Below are 18,788 nucleotides of genomic sequence, written 5' to 3' on the forward strand. Positions count from 1 at the left end.
CGTCTCCCAGGTCTTCCTCACATTTTTTTTTTTACATGTTTTGTGTCATCGGGAAAAGCCTCTATCAACCCTTGATAGAGTTTGTAAATCAACTTTGGAGGTTTGTCAGACTGCATCTGGCTTGTCCAGTGTTTGCTGGACAGAGAGAATAACATGTTATAGCTGCAATAATTCACCTCACCTCTGTCACAGACTGGTCTTCTCTGGCTGTCTGACCCTGCTGAGACCGGTGTCACCATCGGATCCTCCTAAAATGAGGAATGACAAATAATTACTTTGGTGTACATTTATACATTATATTATCCAAGAACAGAACCAATGGTTCAACAATTGAAATGACCATTATTCCCAGATCCCAGACTGTAGCTTTAAACTGTCCTATAGCTACTGTAGGTCTATCCATCAATTCAAGATGGAACTTTGTATCATTCACTGAATATACTGCAAAATTACCTTGAGCTCTGTAGACTGGTCTTCACTGGCTGTCTGACCCTGCTGGGCTCCCTGTCACCATCTGATCCTGCTAAAACATGATGAGCATAGTGTTGTGTACTGACTGCACTAGAGGGCTGCATTCCCTCGGGATGCCTGCAGGACCTGCCGGTCCCAACAGAGATCTTTGCAGTGTTGTCGGCATTTTTCATGCTGCAAGCGGGAGCGAGCGGTCAGACAGACAACTTTGTCATTCAAATATTTTTGTAGTCCCACAGATTATTTTGAAGCTGTCCTCCTTTTGGTATGTATGCGTTAGCCTACCTATTGTATTAAAAGCATATATTCACACACTCAGAATTCGCTGTAGTAGCCTACCTCTCCTAGTTGGGTGTGAGAGTTCAAGTGTGCCTAGTACTTGTTGTCACGTACGTCGTCTTGAAAATGACCGGACCAAGGTGCAGCGTGGTGAGAGTACATTTTCCTTTATTTTTAAATGTCGCCAACAAAACAATAAACAACAAAAACGAACGTGAAGCTCCGTAAGGCTATACATGCATTAAACGAAGACAACAACCCACAAATGAGGAAGGGAAAAAAGGCTGCCTAAGTATGATTCCCAATCAGAGATAACTATAGACAGCTGTCCCTGATTGAGAATCATACCCGGCCAAAAACAAAGAACCAGAAAGCATAGACTTTCCCACCCGAGTCACACCCTGACCAAACAAACATAGAGAATAAAATTATCTCTACGGTCAGGGCGTGACACATGTAGTCTCATTAAAATAGAGTAGGCTGCCTACATGGGCGGAGAATCACACGGCAGTTAACTTGAATATGAAATTAACTTAAATATGATTAGAATGTAGTTTACTACAGTGTCATATTGATAATGGAGGGTGCTCTACCAACGTGAGTCGAAGTGCAATTAAAACATGTAATCATGTTCACAATGCGCACATATGTGTTCACAAAAGTAACCTAACCTATGTTAGGCTTCTATGATGACCATAGGTTAGGTTACTATGGTGACCATAGGTTAGGCTACTATGGTGACCATAGGTTAGGCTACCAGGATGACCATAGGTTAGGCTACTATGGAGACCATAGGTTAGGTTACTATTGTGAACACATATATTAGGCTTCTATGGTGACCATAGGTTAGGCTACTATGGAGACCATAGGTTAGGCTACTATGGAGACCATAGGTTAGGCTACCAGGATGACCATAGGTTAGGCTACTATTCGTGACCATAGGTTAGGCTACTATGTTGACCATAGGTTAGGTTACTATTGTGAACACATATGTTAGGCTTCTATGGTGACCATAGGCTAGGTTACTATGGTGACCATAGGTTAGGCTACTATGGTGACCATAGGTTAGGCTACTATGGTGACCATAGGTTAAGCTACTATGGAGACCATAGGTTAGGCTACTATGGTGACCATAGGTTAGGCTACTATTCGTGACCATAGGTTAGGCTACTATGGTGACCATAGGTTTGACTACCAGGATGACCATAGGTTGGGCTACTATTCGTGACCATAGGTTAGGCTACTATGTTGACCATAGGTTAGGCTACTATGGTGACCATATCTTAGGTTACTATGGTCAACACATGGGTTAGGCTACTATGGTGACCATAGGTTAGGCTACTATTCGTGACCATAGGTTAGGCTACTATTCGTGACCATAGGTTAGGCTACTATTCGTGACCATAGGTTAGGCTACTATTCGTGACCATAGGTTAGGCTACTATGGTGACCATAACTTAGGTTACTATGGTCAACACATGGGTTAGGCTACTATGGTGAACACATAGGTTAGGCTACTACGGTGAACACATATGTTGGGTTACTATGGTGACCATAGGTTAGGCTACTATGGTGAACACATATGTTGGGTTACTATAGTGACCATATGTTAGGCTACTATGGTGACCATAGGTTAGGTTACTATGATGAACACATATGTTAGGTTACTATGGTGACCATAGGTTAGGCTACTATGGTGAACATATGGGTTAGGCTACTATGGTGAGACAGCGTTGCACCTTTTCATTTTCAATAAGTATGGATTATCCATTTATTTGTCTCTGCCTGCAAATCGTCCTCCTAAAAGGTAGGCTATATCCTATAGGACTATGCAAAACGTAGCAAGTGTCGATGTCATCATTCTTGCTGCTTCCAGTTCAGTAGCCATACCTGCAAGATCAGGTACTCATGTGGTCTTAATTAAACAGAGTAAGCTATAGCCTATGTATACATGGGTGGCACAGGAGGTTGGTGGCACCTTAATTGGGGAGGACTGGCTCGTGGTAAAGACTGGAGCAGAATAGGTTTGATGCCATTCCATTTACTCCGTACCAGCCATAATATGAGCCGTCTTCCCCTCAGTATCACTGATGTGAGGAGAAGCACGGGGCAGTTATCTATCGAAGGAAATGTATTTCCTAAATATACCTATTATTAGGCTATAGTTTACTACATTGTCTAGAATTAGGCCTAAATAATGATCACCCATATTTCTCCATCTGAAAATCTTCACATTCCTAAAAGGTAGGCTATAAAAATAGTTCAAGAGAAAGTGCAAGTCTCTCCAACTCTGATCTCTTCAAGCTAGCATATTGGCTGATATAGCCCAGTAATACAATGTAAGGGCCATGTGAGAATCTCTGGTAATTTAACCTATTTCTTAAATTATTTTTGTGCATTTGATATTTCCTATAGGGAACCAAATTGCTGGGACCATGGCTGGCAAGTTATCTGCGTCACATACGCCTAAAATAACATTGTGGGACTGCTGTTGGGTTCGGGACCATTTCTTGCTGTAGCGTGTGGGAGGCGGGAGCGGGATGAAGAAATCGGTCCTGCACAGACCTTACTGTGCCTGTCACTTTGGAGCAGTTAATTACTGTGTCAGTGTGAAAAGTAGGTAATTAGCTCGGGAAACTGACAAATCAATAACGTTACACTGATATAACAACTAATGTTGCAACTCACATTGCACTGAACATTTTTCAGAACACCAATCTTCATTTGTTTGGCCGATGGCAACATCGTTTGATTCATGTCTAGTTTGATTCAGGTCTAGTTTGATTGAGGCAAAAATAATAGCCAACTTTTGGCCAGCTCTCTCTCTAACGGTTCATCAACTGGCGAAAGCTTGGCAATTTCATTTACTTCTGAAACGTGTCAAAACAAAGGCTACAACACATTTCCATACAAACAACTGCTGCTAGATAGTAATAATAGCCACCTCATATCGCTATCTGACAGATAACTAGAGGCTAGAGTTGACCTGGGGTTGGGGGTGTAACTTGCACCCCTGACATATTCTACATATAACATATTCTACTTATAACACAACATATTCTACATGTAACTTATTCTACACTTAACATATAATATATTCTACATGTAACATATTCTACATATAACATATCATATTCTACATATAACATATGATCATATTCTACATATTATCATATTCTACATGTAACATATTCTATATATAACATATCATATTCTACATATAACATATTCTATATATAACATATCATATTCTACATATAACATATTCTATATATAACATATCATATTCTACATATAACATATTCTACATATAACATATCATATTCTACATATAACATATGATCATATTCTACATATTACATATCATATTCTACATATAACATATGCTGCATATGATCATATCCTACATTCAACATATGACCATATTCTACATATAAAATATCATATTCTACATATTATCATATTCTACATATAACATATCATATTCTACGTATAACATATTTTACAAATAACATATTATCATATTCTACATATAACATATTCTACAAAGAACATATTATCATATTCTACATACAACATATGACCATATTCTACATATAAAATATCATATTCTACATATACCATATTATCATATTCTACATATAACTTATTCTACGTATAACATATTCTACATATGATCATATTCTACATATAACATATTCTACATATAACATATTCTCATATTCTACATATAACATATTTTACATATTCTCATATTCTACATATAACATATTCTACATATAACATATTCTCATATTCTACATATAACATATTCTACATATAACATATTCTCATATTCTACATATAACATATTCTACATATTGTCATATTCTACATATAACATATTCTACATATAACATATGATCATATTCTACATATAACATATTCTCATATTCTACATATAACATATTCTACATATGACATATTATCATATTCTACATATGATATTCTACATATAACATATGATCATATTCTACATATAACGTATTCTACATATACCATATTCTACATATGATCATATTCTACGTATAACATATTCTACATATAACATATGATCATATGCTACATATAACATATTCTACATATAACGTATGATCCTATTCCTAAGACCTTGCTGAAGATGCTCTAGCCCCTGGGGACTTTTCCACAACACGTATTTTCTTTCCTCCACGACGCAACCTATTTTCTCACTGATTTTCCTCTCTCATTTCACTTAAAATACTGTTTATTCTAAATCCATATAAGTTTGAAATTAACTAGAAGCGAAAATCTTACAAATCCTGTTAATAAGCATGGAAGTTGACTGTCATTATAAATGATGAACTTTCACAAGGATCCTTGACGTGATGAATTGATCCATAACTCGACACCTCACCCAGCCCTACTGTGTGACTGGGTATAACTTTAGATTTAATTAATCCTACCAGCCTTCATAACCATCTCTACTGAAATTGATCAAAAGAAACCTCTGTCAGATGTCCTCATTGTGAACCATGCTGATATCTGTACTTTGCTGAAGGGCAGAAGTGAAGAATGAATGGGTTATCTTATTAAATACGGAGGAGGAGGTTTTATCGCTGGTTAAATGGCACGCCTCATCTCCTCTGATGTATCACCCTGAGCCCGGGGGGACTGTGTGTGTGTGTGTGTGTGTGTGTGTGTGTGTGTGTGTGTGTGTGTGTGTGTGTGTGTGTGTGTGTGTGTGTGTGTGTTTGACAATGCCCTTCACTGGCTGCGCCCGGAGCTAATGTTGAGACAACGAGAATGCTCTCCTCCATCTCCTCTTCTCACTTATGTTTAAGAGTCTGTTTGTCTTTTTTTACTGACGGTCATTCAATCAGTCCAGGCACATTAAATCATTAGATCCTCACTGTGTTAGCTGGCTGTTCTGTTCAAAATACCTTTAGGAGATTATCAATGCTCAGTTAATTCTGAACACATGACTTACTGTAGCTGGCTTGATAGCACTCACCCGGGGCTGTTTTTCCACTGAGCAGTATAGTGTATATGTCTCAGTTGGCAGAGGACCCCTGTCCTGTCTGGCTCAGTCTGTTTGAAGTCTGCAGTGTATTCCTCTCCTCTCTGGCTGTCGCAGATCAGGCAGGGCCAGACAGAGACAGAGAGACACTTTATGGTATTGAACGGTTCCGTCTCCAGCTCTGAAGCAGTCACTGGGTCACAGAAAGAGAGGGCTTCCCTCTTTTATTGCTAGTGTTGTACCCCGATATGGGACAGTATGCTAGGTTCATGTGAAAAAAACTGTAAGGTTGGGCAAGTACACAATACTGTAGGAGTAAATCCTTTAAAGTAGCACAGGTTAGCACATTTCTGTTTCCTGCTCCTTGTCATGTTTTTCTATGAATGCATTGGTGTAGAAATGATTAGTTATTTCACTGAAAATTAATCCTATCCCTAAGTAACGCTCAAGGGACAATCCTCTTCCCTCACCCACAACTACAACCGTGCCAAATGGGAGGTTCTGGTGCTCCCATAAAAACGTGTTTCTCCTCTGAATGCCACCCTGCTCCCCAAACGGAGGCCCATCTGCAGACAAAAGTTCACTTTAAAACACAGGGGTGGGACAACAGAGCCACGATTGAGGAGCCAATCAACTCTGACACTACATCCTTTGGGTGCCAATGAGATGAAAGCACTATTATTGAGTTTTGACATGGGGAGGCATTAACCGTGGCTGATTGGAAGCCCCCATTTGACCTGACAGGCTGTTAGAAATTCAGAGTTATCACACCAAGGATTAGAACCGGGTATGAATGTCATGGTTGATGTACTCTGACTGAGGGTTCCTACTAATGGCTATCTTCTGCCTGTGGGCTGAAGAGGTGGGTGGGTTTAGGTTCCATCACACAAATGAAACGTTACAAGACTCCCACATTGATGGTGCCTGTACGTTATATGCAATCTTAACGAGGACGTTGGTATTTCAATCTGCACTAGAGAGGGGAACCGCGGTTGTTGGCGATTGGTGCCGTTTAAGACGAGGAAGGACATTTTTTTTTTCTATTACAGCATATTGGATGACTGTCATTCATATTCCATTCACCCAGCTCAATGTAACATAGAAAGGTTCAGGGTACTACATGATACTCACATTTTTCCTTTCAAGGGGTTGCTACTACATAGCCTATAAATTAAAGTTTACAACGTAGGTGCACAGGTCGAGAGAAATTAGAGTAATCAAGGTGGCAGACATTGACACATTTAATACCACCTTGGACACTTTTGCCTGCATCTAGCTGATCTAGGGTGTAATCATTAGTCCAACAGTTGCAAACAAGAGTTTCTATCGGACAAGTTCAGGTGTTCATCCTCGTTTCGTTCAATTTGCTTCCGTTTAAAACAGGATCGTCGGAATGAATACACCCCTGATCACACGCAAACACATTTCACTTTCATAGCAGCCACATACAATCGGCATGATCCCTTTGATCATTGTGTTCCTTCTAGCATAGACACGCTCTCCTCCTCTCACCTTTTCTCTACACTTGTGGACTTCAATGCACAACACAACAGCTTTCTGTGACCAGGAGAAAAAACCTTTCCAAGGCAAACTTTCATATCAAAACCGCAAACCGCTACACACGTCCTACATTGTTGTCACCATATTAATGTCATAGTCAACATAGCTACTAGAACTAACGCATTAGTAAACCCGTTACAATCATACAGTGTACAGTCAGTAAGCAGTTTAGCAGTTACACCGGCGGACACCGGTGGGAATAAATAATAAAACCAAAAGCTTACCTTGACTTGGAAGAGTTCCAGTGTTGGATAGCCATAGCCAGCTAGCTAACATAGCATCATTTACTGTTCGAGCCGGGTGTTTGAGTAGGCTAAACTAGCTAGCTGCATTCGCTAGCTAAGTACACACACATATATATATATAGCTATCTCTCTCTCGCTATCTCTCTCTCTCTTATGCTTCTCCTTCATTTTTGAAGAAACTAATTTGTAACAAAAAAGTCAACTGTTGTCTTCTCTCTCTTTGAGTCAAACACTCACCACATTTGATGTACTGCAGTGCTAGCTAACTGTAGCTTATGCTTTCAGTACTAGATTACAATACATTCAATACAGAATTCACAACACACGAAGTGTGTGCCTTCAGGCCCATACTCCACTACAAGAACAAACAAGAAAACAAGAACCTCGCACAATGCACAGACATGAAACAGAAACAATGACGCCTGGAGAAGGAACCAAAGGGAGTGACATATTGTATATAGGACAGGTAATCAAGTACGTGATGGAGTCCAGGTGAGTCTGACGATGCGCATGTGAGTGTAACGATGGTGACAGGTGTGAGCCATAATGAGCAGCCTGGTGACCTAGAGGCCGGAGAAGGAGCACATGTGACAGCCGCAGGACGCTGACCAAAATGATGATCCCGTGGAACAGAAGCGGACCGGTCACCTCTGCAGAGGCGTGGGAACCTGTCACCGGCTGGGAAGCGGGAAACTGCCGCCGGCTGGGAAGCGGGAACCTGACAGACTTGATGAGGTGAGCCTGGCGATCCGGTTGAGGCATGAAGGCATGAGAGTCATTCCCACCTAACCAAAAACACTCCCTGATCCTTCCTTTAGGTTAGGTATCATTCTGTAACGATGTGCACTGAGAGTTGGGAAGCAAGTTCAGGGAGTGAGTGTTTTAATAAAAATAAACAGAACATAATACAAACCAAGAACCTGGAACAGCACAGACATGAAACAGAAATAATGACACCTGGAGAAGGAACCAAAGGGAGTGACATGTATAGGGCAGGTAATTAAGTAAGTGTTGGAGTCCAGGTGAGTCTGACATTGCACAGATGCGCGTAACGATGGTGACAGGTGTGCGCCATAACGAGCAGCCTGGTGACCTAGAGGCCGGAGAGGGAACACATGTGACAGCAGCTTGATGAGAGCTAGTCAATATTTTAATCACCCAGAAAATATACTTCTCTGTTGATATCACATACATTATCAAGCATTTCACACATATTATCCAGATACTGACTGTTAGCACAGATGAACCTGTAGCCATATTACTTCAACAGTATTTAACATTAGATCGTCTCTAAGCTTTACAGGAATGTGGTTCTTTATATAGACCGCAACACCGCCCTGTTGGCATTTCTGTGTTTTCTGTAGATGTTATAACCATGTATTGCTACAACTGTATCATCAAAGATATTATCTAAGTGAGTTTCGGAGATAGTCAGAATATGGATGTAATCTGTTACAAGCAAGTTATTGACTTCATGGACCTTGTTTCTCAGGCTGCATATGTTAATATGGGCTATTTTTAGAACTTTTCTGGGTTGCTTGATTGTTTTTAATGCTTTACTGGGAAGCTTATCAGTAGAAGACTTGACAGTGCAGGGTGAGCTGCACAAAGTCGTCTTCCTAATAGGGCACACCGCCTCAGTGCTAACAGTGTAACTCTGGTTCATAGTCTCATGATTACTGCACTCAATAGCTGTAGGATTAACAAAGGTATTCAGGGCTATTAGGGGGACGAAGTCAATGTTCCCAGAGGAGGACGGAAACTAGCTGTCCTCCGGCTACACCATCATGCTACCGGCAGAGTGCTGTTGAGGCTATTGCAGACCTTCGTTGCAAAACCGTGTGTTTTAATCAATTATTTTGTGACGTGAATATTTAGTATAGATTTATCTAAAAAGGATAACTTTTTTAATGTTTCACTTTTTCTTTTCTCTGTAGTTCACTGAGGAGGATGGTCCTCCCCTTCCACCTCTCAGGAGCCTCCGCTGGTTCAAACTGACTGTCAATGATCTGACACCTGCCTGCATGATCTTTCCCCATATTATTAGTCATTGCTTTAATTGTTAAAATGTGACACTGTTCTACAAAATCAGCTTTTGTCTAACATTATTATAAAAGAACTGCCATCTCAAAGGCAGTTCCATATCCTTATGACTTTATGATGTATATCCAGGTAATGTACCATACACGTTGAGAGCAAAGCCGCAAGCACATTCGTTTTAATTGTCTTGGACTTAATCATTAGAGTGTGACAGAATTCAGACTAATCTGCACACCTGGTTCTGATTGTCTGTCTGTCTCCTCTGAGCACCACTCGGCCTCTGTATCGGTGCTTCTGATTGGCTGTCTGTCTCCTCTGTATCTCTGGCACTAGAGAGAAAACAAAGCTGACAAACCGGTGACAGGATCTGTAAGTAGCTAAAGCTCAATTACCCTACGGAGGCAATCAGTAGCTGATATGGTATGCTCCTGTCTACCATAGACAGATAGATGCCTGATCCTGTCTACCACAGACAGATGCCTGCTCCTGTCTACCACAGACAGATGCCTGCTCCTGTCTACCACAGCCAGATGCCTGCTCCTGTCTACCACAGCCAGATGCCTGCTCCTGTCTACCACAGCCAGGTGCTTACTCCTGTCTACCACAGCCAGGTGCTTACTCCTGTCTACCACAGCCAGGTGCTTACTCCTGTCTACCACAGCCAGATGCCTGCTCCTGTCTACCACAGCCGGATGTCTATGAAGGCTGATGGATGGGAATGTGTCCCTTATATTTCCACAGTGCCTTGATTAGACATTTTAAAAATAATAGCCTTTGTTAAGTTCATGAAGTTCCTGATATACTGTAAGTGGATGCAGACGTGTAATTCTAAAACGGAGAGATAGTGCTCTCCCTACAGAGTGTGCACCTAAACTCCAATAAGGGAGTGAACTTTATTTATAATAAGGGTTAGATGGAGAAAACTGGACTTCTCTGAAATTAAAATGGATTACTCTCCCTTCAGCAAAATATATTTTACCTAAACCCTCCCTGAACGCTTGAAAAAATAAAAAGTGACCCCTCCCTATACCCAAAATAATAACGAAAACAAAGTGGATAGCAGAGAACATGTCAGTTTAGCCTCATTTATTGGAGACCAGAGCCTTAGATACGCAGTTATAGAAACTGTTCTTCATCCTGTTAGCATTAGATGGCAACGTGGGAATTTTTAGTGCACAGGGCTGCCGGCCAAAAGGTTGTGGGTTCTCAGACCACCGTGGAGAAGAGTAGGGGGGGGGAACTACTTTATAGACTCGTGCAATGCTTTTACTATCATCGTATCTGCAGGTCCAAGACATAATAGCTTTCCATACATATTTCATGCAATTCTACGTAATTTTACATATTAGCGTAATCTATTTTTTATACCACACAAATTACCAAAATTACAGGCTAAGAATGGACAGAGAGATAGGCCTATGTGTTCATTGATAAAAGACAGTACTGTGCAGCCGTCTTCATCGACCTGGCCAAGGCTTTCGACCCGTATTCTTATCGGCAGACTCAATAGCCTTGGTTTCTCAAATGACTGCCTCGCCTGGTTCACCAACTACTTCGCAGACAGAGTTCAGTGTGTCAAATCGGAGAGGGCCTGTTGTCCGGACCTCTGGCAGTCTCTATGGGGTACCACAGGTTTAAATTCCTTGGCCGTCTCTTTTCTCTGTATATATCAAAGATGTCGCTCTTGCTGTGGGTGATTCCCTGATCCACCTCTACGCAAACGACACCATTCTGTATACATCTGGCCTTTCTTTGGACACTGTGTTAACAATCCTCCAGACGAGCTTCAATGCCATACAACACTCCTTCCGTGGCCTCCAACTGCTCTTAAACGCTAGTAAAACCAAATGCATGCTTTTCAACCGTTCGCTGCCTGCACCCGACCGCCCGACTAGCATCACTACTCATGACGGTTCTGACCTAGGATATGTGGACAACTACAAATACCTAGGTGTCTGGCTAGACTGTAAACTCTCCTTCCAGACTTATATTAAACATCTCCAATCCAAAATCAAATCTAGAATCGGCATTCTATTTCGCAACAAAGCCTCCTTCACTCACGCCGTCAAACTTACCCTAGTAAAGCTGACTATCCTACCGATCCTCGACATTGGCAATGTCATCTACAAAATAGCTTCCAATATGCAGCGCCGTTAGTGTTCAACATGTTTAATTAACCAATAAACAATGAACATTAACAAATAACAAAATAACAAACGTGAAAGCCGAGACAGTCCTATCTGGTGCAGAACACAAACACAGAGACAGGAAACAACCACCCACAATCCCCAACACAAAACAAGCCACCTTTATATGATTCTCAATCAGGGACAACGATTGACAGCTGTCTCTGATTGAGAACCATATTAGGCTGAACACAGAAACAGACGAACTAGACACACAACATAGAATACCCACCCCAACTCACGCCCTGACCAACTAAACACATACAAAACAACAGAAAACAGGTCAGGAACGTGACAGAACCCCCCCCTCAAGGTGCTAACTCCGGGCGCACCCCTAAAACTCAAGGGGAGGGTCTGGGTGGGCATCTGTCCGCGGTGGCGGCTCCGGCGGTGGACGAGGACACCACTCCACCACTGTCTTTGTCCCCCTCCTTAGCGTCCTTGGGGTGGCGACCCTCGCCCCCGACCATGGTCCAGGAACCTTCACCAAGACCCCTCCTAAATAGAGGAGACAACTCAGGACAGAGAGGTAGCTCAGGACAGAGAGGTAGCTCAGGACAGAGAGGTAGCTCAGGACAGAGAAATCGCTCCGGACAAATGGCAGCTCCGGACTGAATGGCAGCTCCGGACTGAATGGCAGCTCCGGACTGAATGGCAGCTCCGGACTGAATGGCAGCTCCGGACTGAATGGCAGCTCCGGACTGAGTGGCAGCTCCGGACTGAGTGGCAGCTCCGGACTGAGTGGCAGCTCCGGACTGGGTGGCAGCTCCGGACTGGAGGGCAGCTCATGACTGGAGGGCAGCTCATGACTGGAGGGCAGCTCATGACTGGAGGGCAGCTCATGACTGGAGGGCAGCTCATGACTGTAGGGCAGCTCATGACTGTAGGGCAGCTCATGACTGTAGGGCAGCTCATGACTGTAGGGCAGCTCATGACTGTAGGGCAGCTCATGACTGGAGGGTAGCTCATGACTGGAGGGCAGCTCATGACTGGAGGGCAGCTCATGACTGGCTGGCGTCTCTGGCAGCTCCTGACTGGCTGGCGGCTCTGGCAGCTCCTGACTGGCTGGCGTCTCTGGCAGCTCCTGACTGGCTGGCGTCTCTGGCAGCTCCTGACTGGCTGGCGGCTCTGGCAGCTCCTGACTGGCTGGCGGCTCTGGCAGCTCCTGACTGGCTGGCGGCTCTGGCAGCTCCTGACTGACGGACGGCTCTAATGGCTCGGGACAGACGGGCGGCTCTAATGGCTCGTGGCAGACAGATGACTCAGATGGCGCTGGGCAGACAGATGGCTCAGATGGCGCTAGGCAGACAGATGGCTCAGACGGCGCTGGGCAGACGGATGGCTCAGATGGCGCTGGGCAGACGGATGGCTCAGACGGCGCTGGGCAGACGGATGGCTCAGACGGCGCTGGGCAGACGGATGGCTCAGACGGCGCTGGGCAGACGGGCAGTTCAGGCGCCGTTGGACAGACGGGCAGTTCAGGCGCCGTTGGGCAGACGGCAGACTCTGGCCGGCTGAGACGCACTGTAGGCCTGGTGCGTGGTGCCGGAACTGGAGGTACCGGGCTGAGGACACGCATCTCAGGGCTAGTGCGGGGAGAAGGAACAGGGCATGCTGGACCCTGGGGACGCACATTAGGCCTAGTGCGTGGTGCCGGAACTGGTGGTACCGGGCTGAGGACACGCATCTCAGGGCTAGTGCGGGGAGTAGCAACAGGACGCACAGGACTCTGGGGACACACAGGAGGCCTGGTGCGTGGTGTAGGCACTGGTGGTAAAGGGCTGGGGCCACGCACCATAAGGCGAGTGCGGGGTGCTGGAACTGGAGGTACTGGGCTGGGGCGGGAAGGTGGCGCCGGATATACCGGACCGTGCAGGCGTACTGGCTCCCTTGAGCACTGAGCCTGCCCAACCTTACCTGGTTGAATGCTCCCCGTAGCCCGTCCAGTGCGGGGAGGTGGAATAACCCGCACTGGGCTGTGTTGGCGAACCGGGGACACCATGCGTAAGGCTGGTGCCATGTACACCGGCCCGAGGAGACGTACTGGAGGCCAGATATGTAGAGCCGGCTTCATGGCACTTGGCTCAATGCTCACTCTAGCCCGCCCAGTGCGGGGAGGTGGAATAACCCGCACCGGGCTATGCACCCGTACAGGAGACACCGTGCGCTCTTCCGCATAACACGGTGTCTGCCCGTACTCCCGCTCTCCACGGTAAGCATGGGAAGTGGGCGCAGGTCTCCTACCTGACTTCGCCACACTACCCTTCAGCCCCCTCTCAAGAAATTTTTGGGTGAGCCTCTCGGGCTTCCGTGCTAGACGCGTCCCCTCATAACGCCGGTTCCTCTCTCCGGTTTCCTCCGCTCTCCGAGCTGCCTCCAGCTGTTCCCATGGGAGGCGATCCTTTCCAGCCAGGATCTCCTCCCATGTGTAGCAACCCTTGCCGTCCAAAACATCCTCCCATGTCCATTCCTCCTTCGTGCGCTGCTTCTCTCTCCCGTTACACCGCTGCTTGATCCTTTGTTGGTGGGTGATTCTGTAACGTTCGTCTTGTGGTGAATGAACGGACCAAGGCGCAGCAGGTGAGGAATACATACTAATTTATTTAAATGACAGACGAAAACACTGACAAAACACTAGAACAAACTACAAAACAATAAACGAAGGCAACAGACCTGAAACAAACGAACTTACATATAGACGAAGAACGCACGAACAGGAACAGACTACCTAAAACGAACGAACAAACGAAACAGTCCCATGTGGTAAACACAGGCACAGGAACAATCACCCACAAACAACCTACCTTAATATGGCTCTCAATCAGAGGAAACGACACACACCTGCCTCTAATTGAGAACCATACCAGGCAAACCATTAACCCAACATAGAAAACACATAACATAGACTACCCACCCCAACTCACGCCCTGACCAATTAAACACATACAAAACAACAGAAAACAGGTCAGGAACGTGACAGCTTGTTTATTCCATGTGTAACTCTGTGTTGTTGTTTGTGTCACACTGCTTTGCTTTATCTTGGCCAGGTCGCAGTTGTAAATGAGAACTTGTTCTCAACTAGCTTACCTGGTTAAATAAAGTTGAAATATTTTTTATTATTTAAAAAAAAATCTGATAATTTCTACAATGCCAAATAAGTGTCTTGTTTGTTTGATAAAGTCTACACTTGTTCTATTCGGCGCATGTGACAAATACAATTTTATTTAACTTGTTTGCAAATAATTAAATCTGAGAGGTCATTAGGAATCTGAGCATGGTACTTTCAAAAATTACCTACAGAGAAAAATGTAAGCTTTATCTGCTGGCTACTCTTCTTCTGAGGCTTACACAACGAGAGAAGGTCACAAGTATTTCCCTAAAAGCTGTCTGGGTTTAAACATCTTCTATGGTACAGAAAGTGAATTGATAGTGCCAAAATTAGATTACTTCCCAAGCACAGTCAGCCTCTAAATGTCAAAGAAACAAAACAATGATATGATATTTTACAGCTTGTTTCTAGCATAAAGCATTGCTGACCAAAGCGCTGTTATAGATCACTTTATATAATCTGTTATACTTCAAAGTCTTAAGCTAACATTTTCTTTACTAAAAGGTAGGCATATGGCATACCCAATCATACCCCTCAATTTGAGTCTTGGTTTTAACTTGACAGCCCTTCCCCGACATGGAGGTAGGCTATTTAAAGAGTGCATGGTTGGTGGAGAAATTGACTGACAAAATCTATGGATATAGCAGCCTATGGCCTAATTGAATCTGGCCTACCTCTTATTTCTTAGAAAGGAAGAAATAGACTCCAACACAAAGCCCTCTTGTTGTTAGTAAAGTCTAATTAAAATGAAGATGGTTCAAATGAATTTTGCCTACTTGAATTTTCCTACTTTCAGCACCGTGAGCTGTTCATTTCCAATTGATGGTGCTGCAACTGCTGCTTCAAGTTTCAGCACCACAATGTAAGTTACTCAAATCTGGCTTATTGTGAGGTCAATAAAATACATAATGGACAAATAAACATATTGTTTTTTAATCAAATCTATTATAGTAGTAGCAAGCTATCAAAGTTGTTCTCCGGTCCTCCTCATCTTCGAATCCCTCCTTTTCAAACTGAACAGAACATAGTCTATAAACTAGTCCACATGCAAGATGGTAAATTTTTTTATTAGAAACGTTTGACTCTCCTCCTGAAATGCCACTGTAGCCCTACAAAGCACAACCATTGGTTAAGCAGCACACAAAAAAGGTTTTGATCAGCAAGAGCAGAGCAGGCCGGGGTTCAGGGTTAGAATATCCATTGCACAGCCTCACGAGTGGCGCAGCGGTCTAAGGTACTGCATAACAGTGCTTGAGGCATCACTACAGCCCCGGGTTGGATCCCAGGCTGTGTCACAATCGGCCGTGACCGGGAGACCCATGAGGCGGTGCACAATTGGCCCAGCGTCATTCGGGTTAGCGGAGGGTTTGGCCGGCCTAGGATTTCCTTGTCCCATCACGCTCTAGAGATGCCTGCAAGTTGACTTCGGTTGTATGGTGTTTCCTCCGACACATTGGTGCTTCTGGGTTAACTGAGCAGTGTGTCAAGAAGCAGTGTGGCTTGACAGCGTTATGTTTCAGAGTACGCATAGCTCTTGACCTTTGCCTCTCCAGAGGCCGTACTTGAGTTGCAGAGATGGGACAAGACTGTGACTACCAATTGGGGAGAAAAAAGGGGTAAAAATAAAACATTTGATTATCCATTGCAGTGTGTAATGCAGCCTAGTTTTATTCACACCATCCCAGCAGCTATCTTAGAAATATAACTTTGCTCTGTGCTTCTCTGAGCATGCACTTCATAGCCTATAGTCTATAGGCTATGGATAATTTGATTAATACCACACTAGATAGTCTATAGGTGCACTTTATATTGCGTGAATCAGATGATATATAGTCTAGTAAGCAACTCATTCCTAAACACTTTGAAATATTTACATTTCATCAAATTACAATTAAAAACAAATGACATGACCCTCCCCTGGACTAGGTTTAAACAATACTAAACCCTCCCCTTGACTGAAATTGAAAAACCATGACCCTCCACTATTTTCCTCCAGGTAACCATTCTGTGAATTTCGATGCGTACCTAAGGCACAAAGCTTAACAAAAGTGCATATTTCTCACTGAAGAATAGGCCCTCGAAAGTTACTTATGCTTAACTTATGGTTTATATTGGTATCAGGAATGTTCAACCGACAGCACTCTAGCAATAGAAAAAGAGCATGCAGTCATATCACATGGGCCCAGTTCACGGCACCCTGTGGGGTGAGTAGCTGTGAATTCTGCCTGGATCCTCTCTGTTTCTTTGCTCTGGAGTGAAATGACAAAGTCAGCACCACTGCATGGAGCTGCCCGGAGGGGAGGGCTGCAGTCACTCTGATGGATGGGGAGAAAAGCAGGGAGCATAACTGACGAGACTGGGGATCACATTTCTCCATACGTCTTCAACAGGGTAAATATGATGAATATTTATCCATCCCACGGCACTGGCCAAGCCCTGGCCCAGCTCCACTGCCAACCCTGAATACCATGGCCTCTACACCCAGGGGGATCGCCACATAGACACTTGCACTGGGAGGCACAGATACACATAGAGAAAGTATTGTAATTCTAAATCATTAAATGCCCAAAAAAGAAACAAAAATAGCTTCTAATCAAGAGCAATTTCTCAAGCACGGATTTAGCTAAGATTGCTTGGGAGTGGTCTGAGTGGGGAGGGGAAATCTGTAAACTAGTTGTTATTGGCAGAGAGGTTAAGAACTCTCTTTATTATTAGTTTATTAACTAATTTACCATCTGGTGATGTCACCAGACAGGCCAAAACTCCATCCCACCGAAACAGGTTGAAATTTCAGGCGGTCTTTTCAAACAGCTCTTACACTAAAAGGGCATTACCATAATCTTCCCAGTTTCACTATTCCAACCGTATAGTGTGGAAATAAGAAAATCACGTTTTTGACTGCACTGGGCTCTTCACACTCTTTTTGTACTGGCCTGACAATAAAGATCTCCGTTTGTTTTAAAAGTGGAAAATATAAATGGAGATACTGATAATTTTACCTCGGCTTGAACCATTATGAAATCTACATATTGATGTCATAACATAATCAGGATAAGTAGAACACTACAATTCTATACATACTATAAAAATGCAAGGGAATAGGGAAATTGCAATTTACTGTATTTTATAAACCATATCACTGGTAACAAATTCCCTGCATGCATTCAGTTACAGTCCCTTTAGAGAGCCAGTCTGCAAAACTTCATCAATATTTAACAATCAGTGTTGTGAAATGTATGTTCAATGTAAAAAACAATAATAGATTTTACGCCCTGCCACTCTGGTATGTATATTAATGTACAGCCATTTCTACTTCATCCACTGTAGCTACATTATACTGGATACTACTCTACTCTGTTTTATTTTCCATTCTGTTTGTTGACCACAATACTGCTGTGTATTACTGTACTGTCTGAATCCATACTGTACATCAATCATGCAATATGTTTTATCCACAGGAGCCATCCTCTTTTCAATGGTGTGGCTTCAATGATTCATATGTTTATTCAATAATGTCTCTGTAATAGAGACCCGTGTCTATGACAGCTTTCAATTGAAGATCATACAATAGATCAGATTCTCAGGTCACAACACAATGAGGTTATTTAACTCTTTTTAAAGAGCGAATAGAGAAACGGTGGAGTCTCACTGCATACACCTGTCAATCAAACCTTATACAGCCAACGCCATGACGACAGGTTCAGACAGTTACTCAATAAAGCGGTCATGTGACCTGTCAAGGGATATGCCATGGGTGACAGGGTGGTAATATCAGTGTTGAGAGAGGTAGAAAGCTGGTTACAGCCTCCAAGGGGGCAAGAGAACAGAAAGCAGGTAGTCTACACGAACATACAGTAATGTGCATGTGTTGTCGGCACTGG

General features: G+C 43.5%; 1 protein-coding gene across 1 annotated transcript in view; it reads right to left on the reverse strand.

Moving 5' to 3' along the window:
* LOC120063686 (contactin-associated protein-like 5) overlaps window positions 1-8,334 on the reverse strand; it is a 191,697-nt gene extending 183,363 nt beyond the window's left edge. The window contains exon 1 of the mRNA XM_039013980.1: window positions 8,136-8,334. Coding sequence (XP_038869908.1) covers window positions 8,136-8,334 — 199 coding nt within the window. The remainder of the gene's footprint in view (window positions 1-8,135) is intronic.
* Between the last annotated feature and the right edge of the window lie 10,454 nt (window positions 8,335-18,788).

The sequence above is a fragment of the Salvelinus namaycush genome, chromosome 19 (genome assembly GCF_016432855.1).
Source record: "Salvelinus namaycush isolate Seneca chromosome 19, SaNama_1.0, whole genome shotgun sequence".
In the NCBI taxonomy this organism is placed as follows: Eukaryota; Metazoa; Chordata; class Actinopteri; order Salmoniformes; family Salmonidae; genus Salvelinus; species Salvelinus namaycush.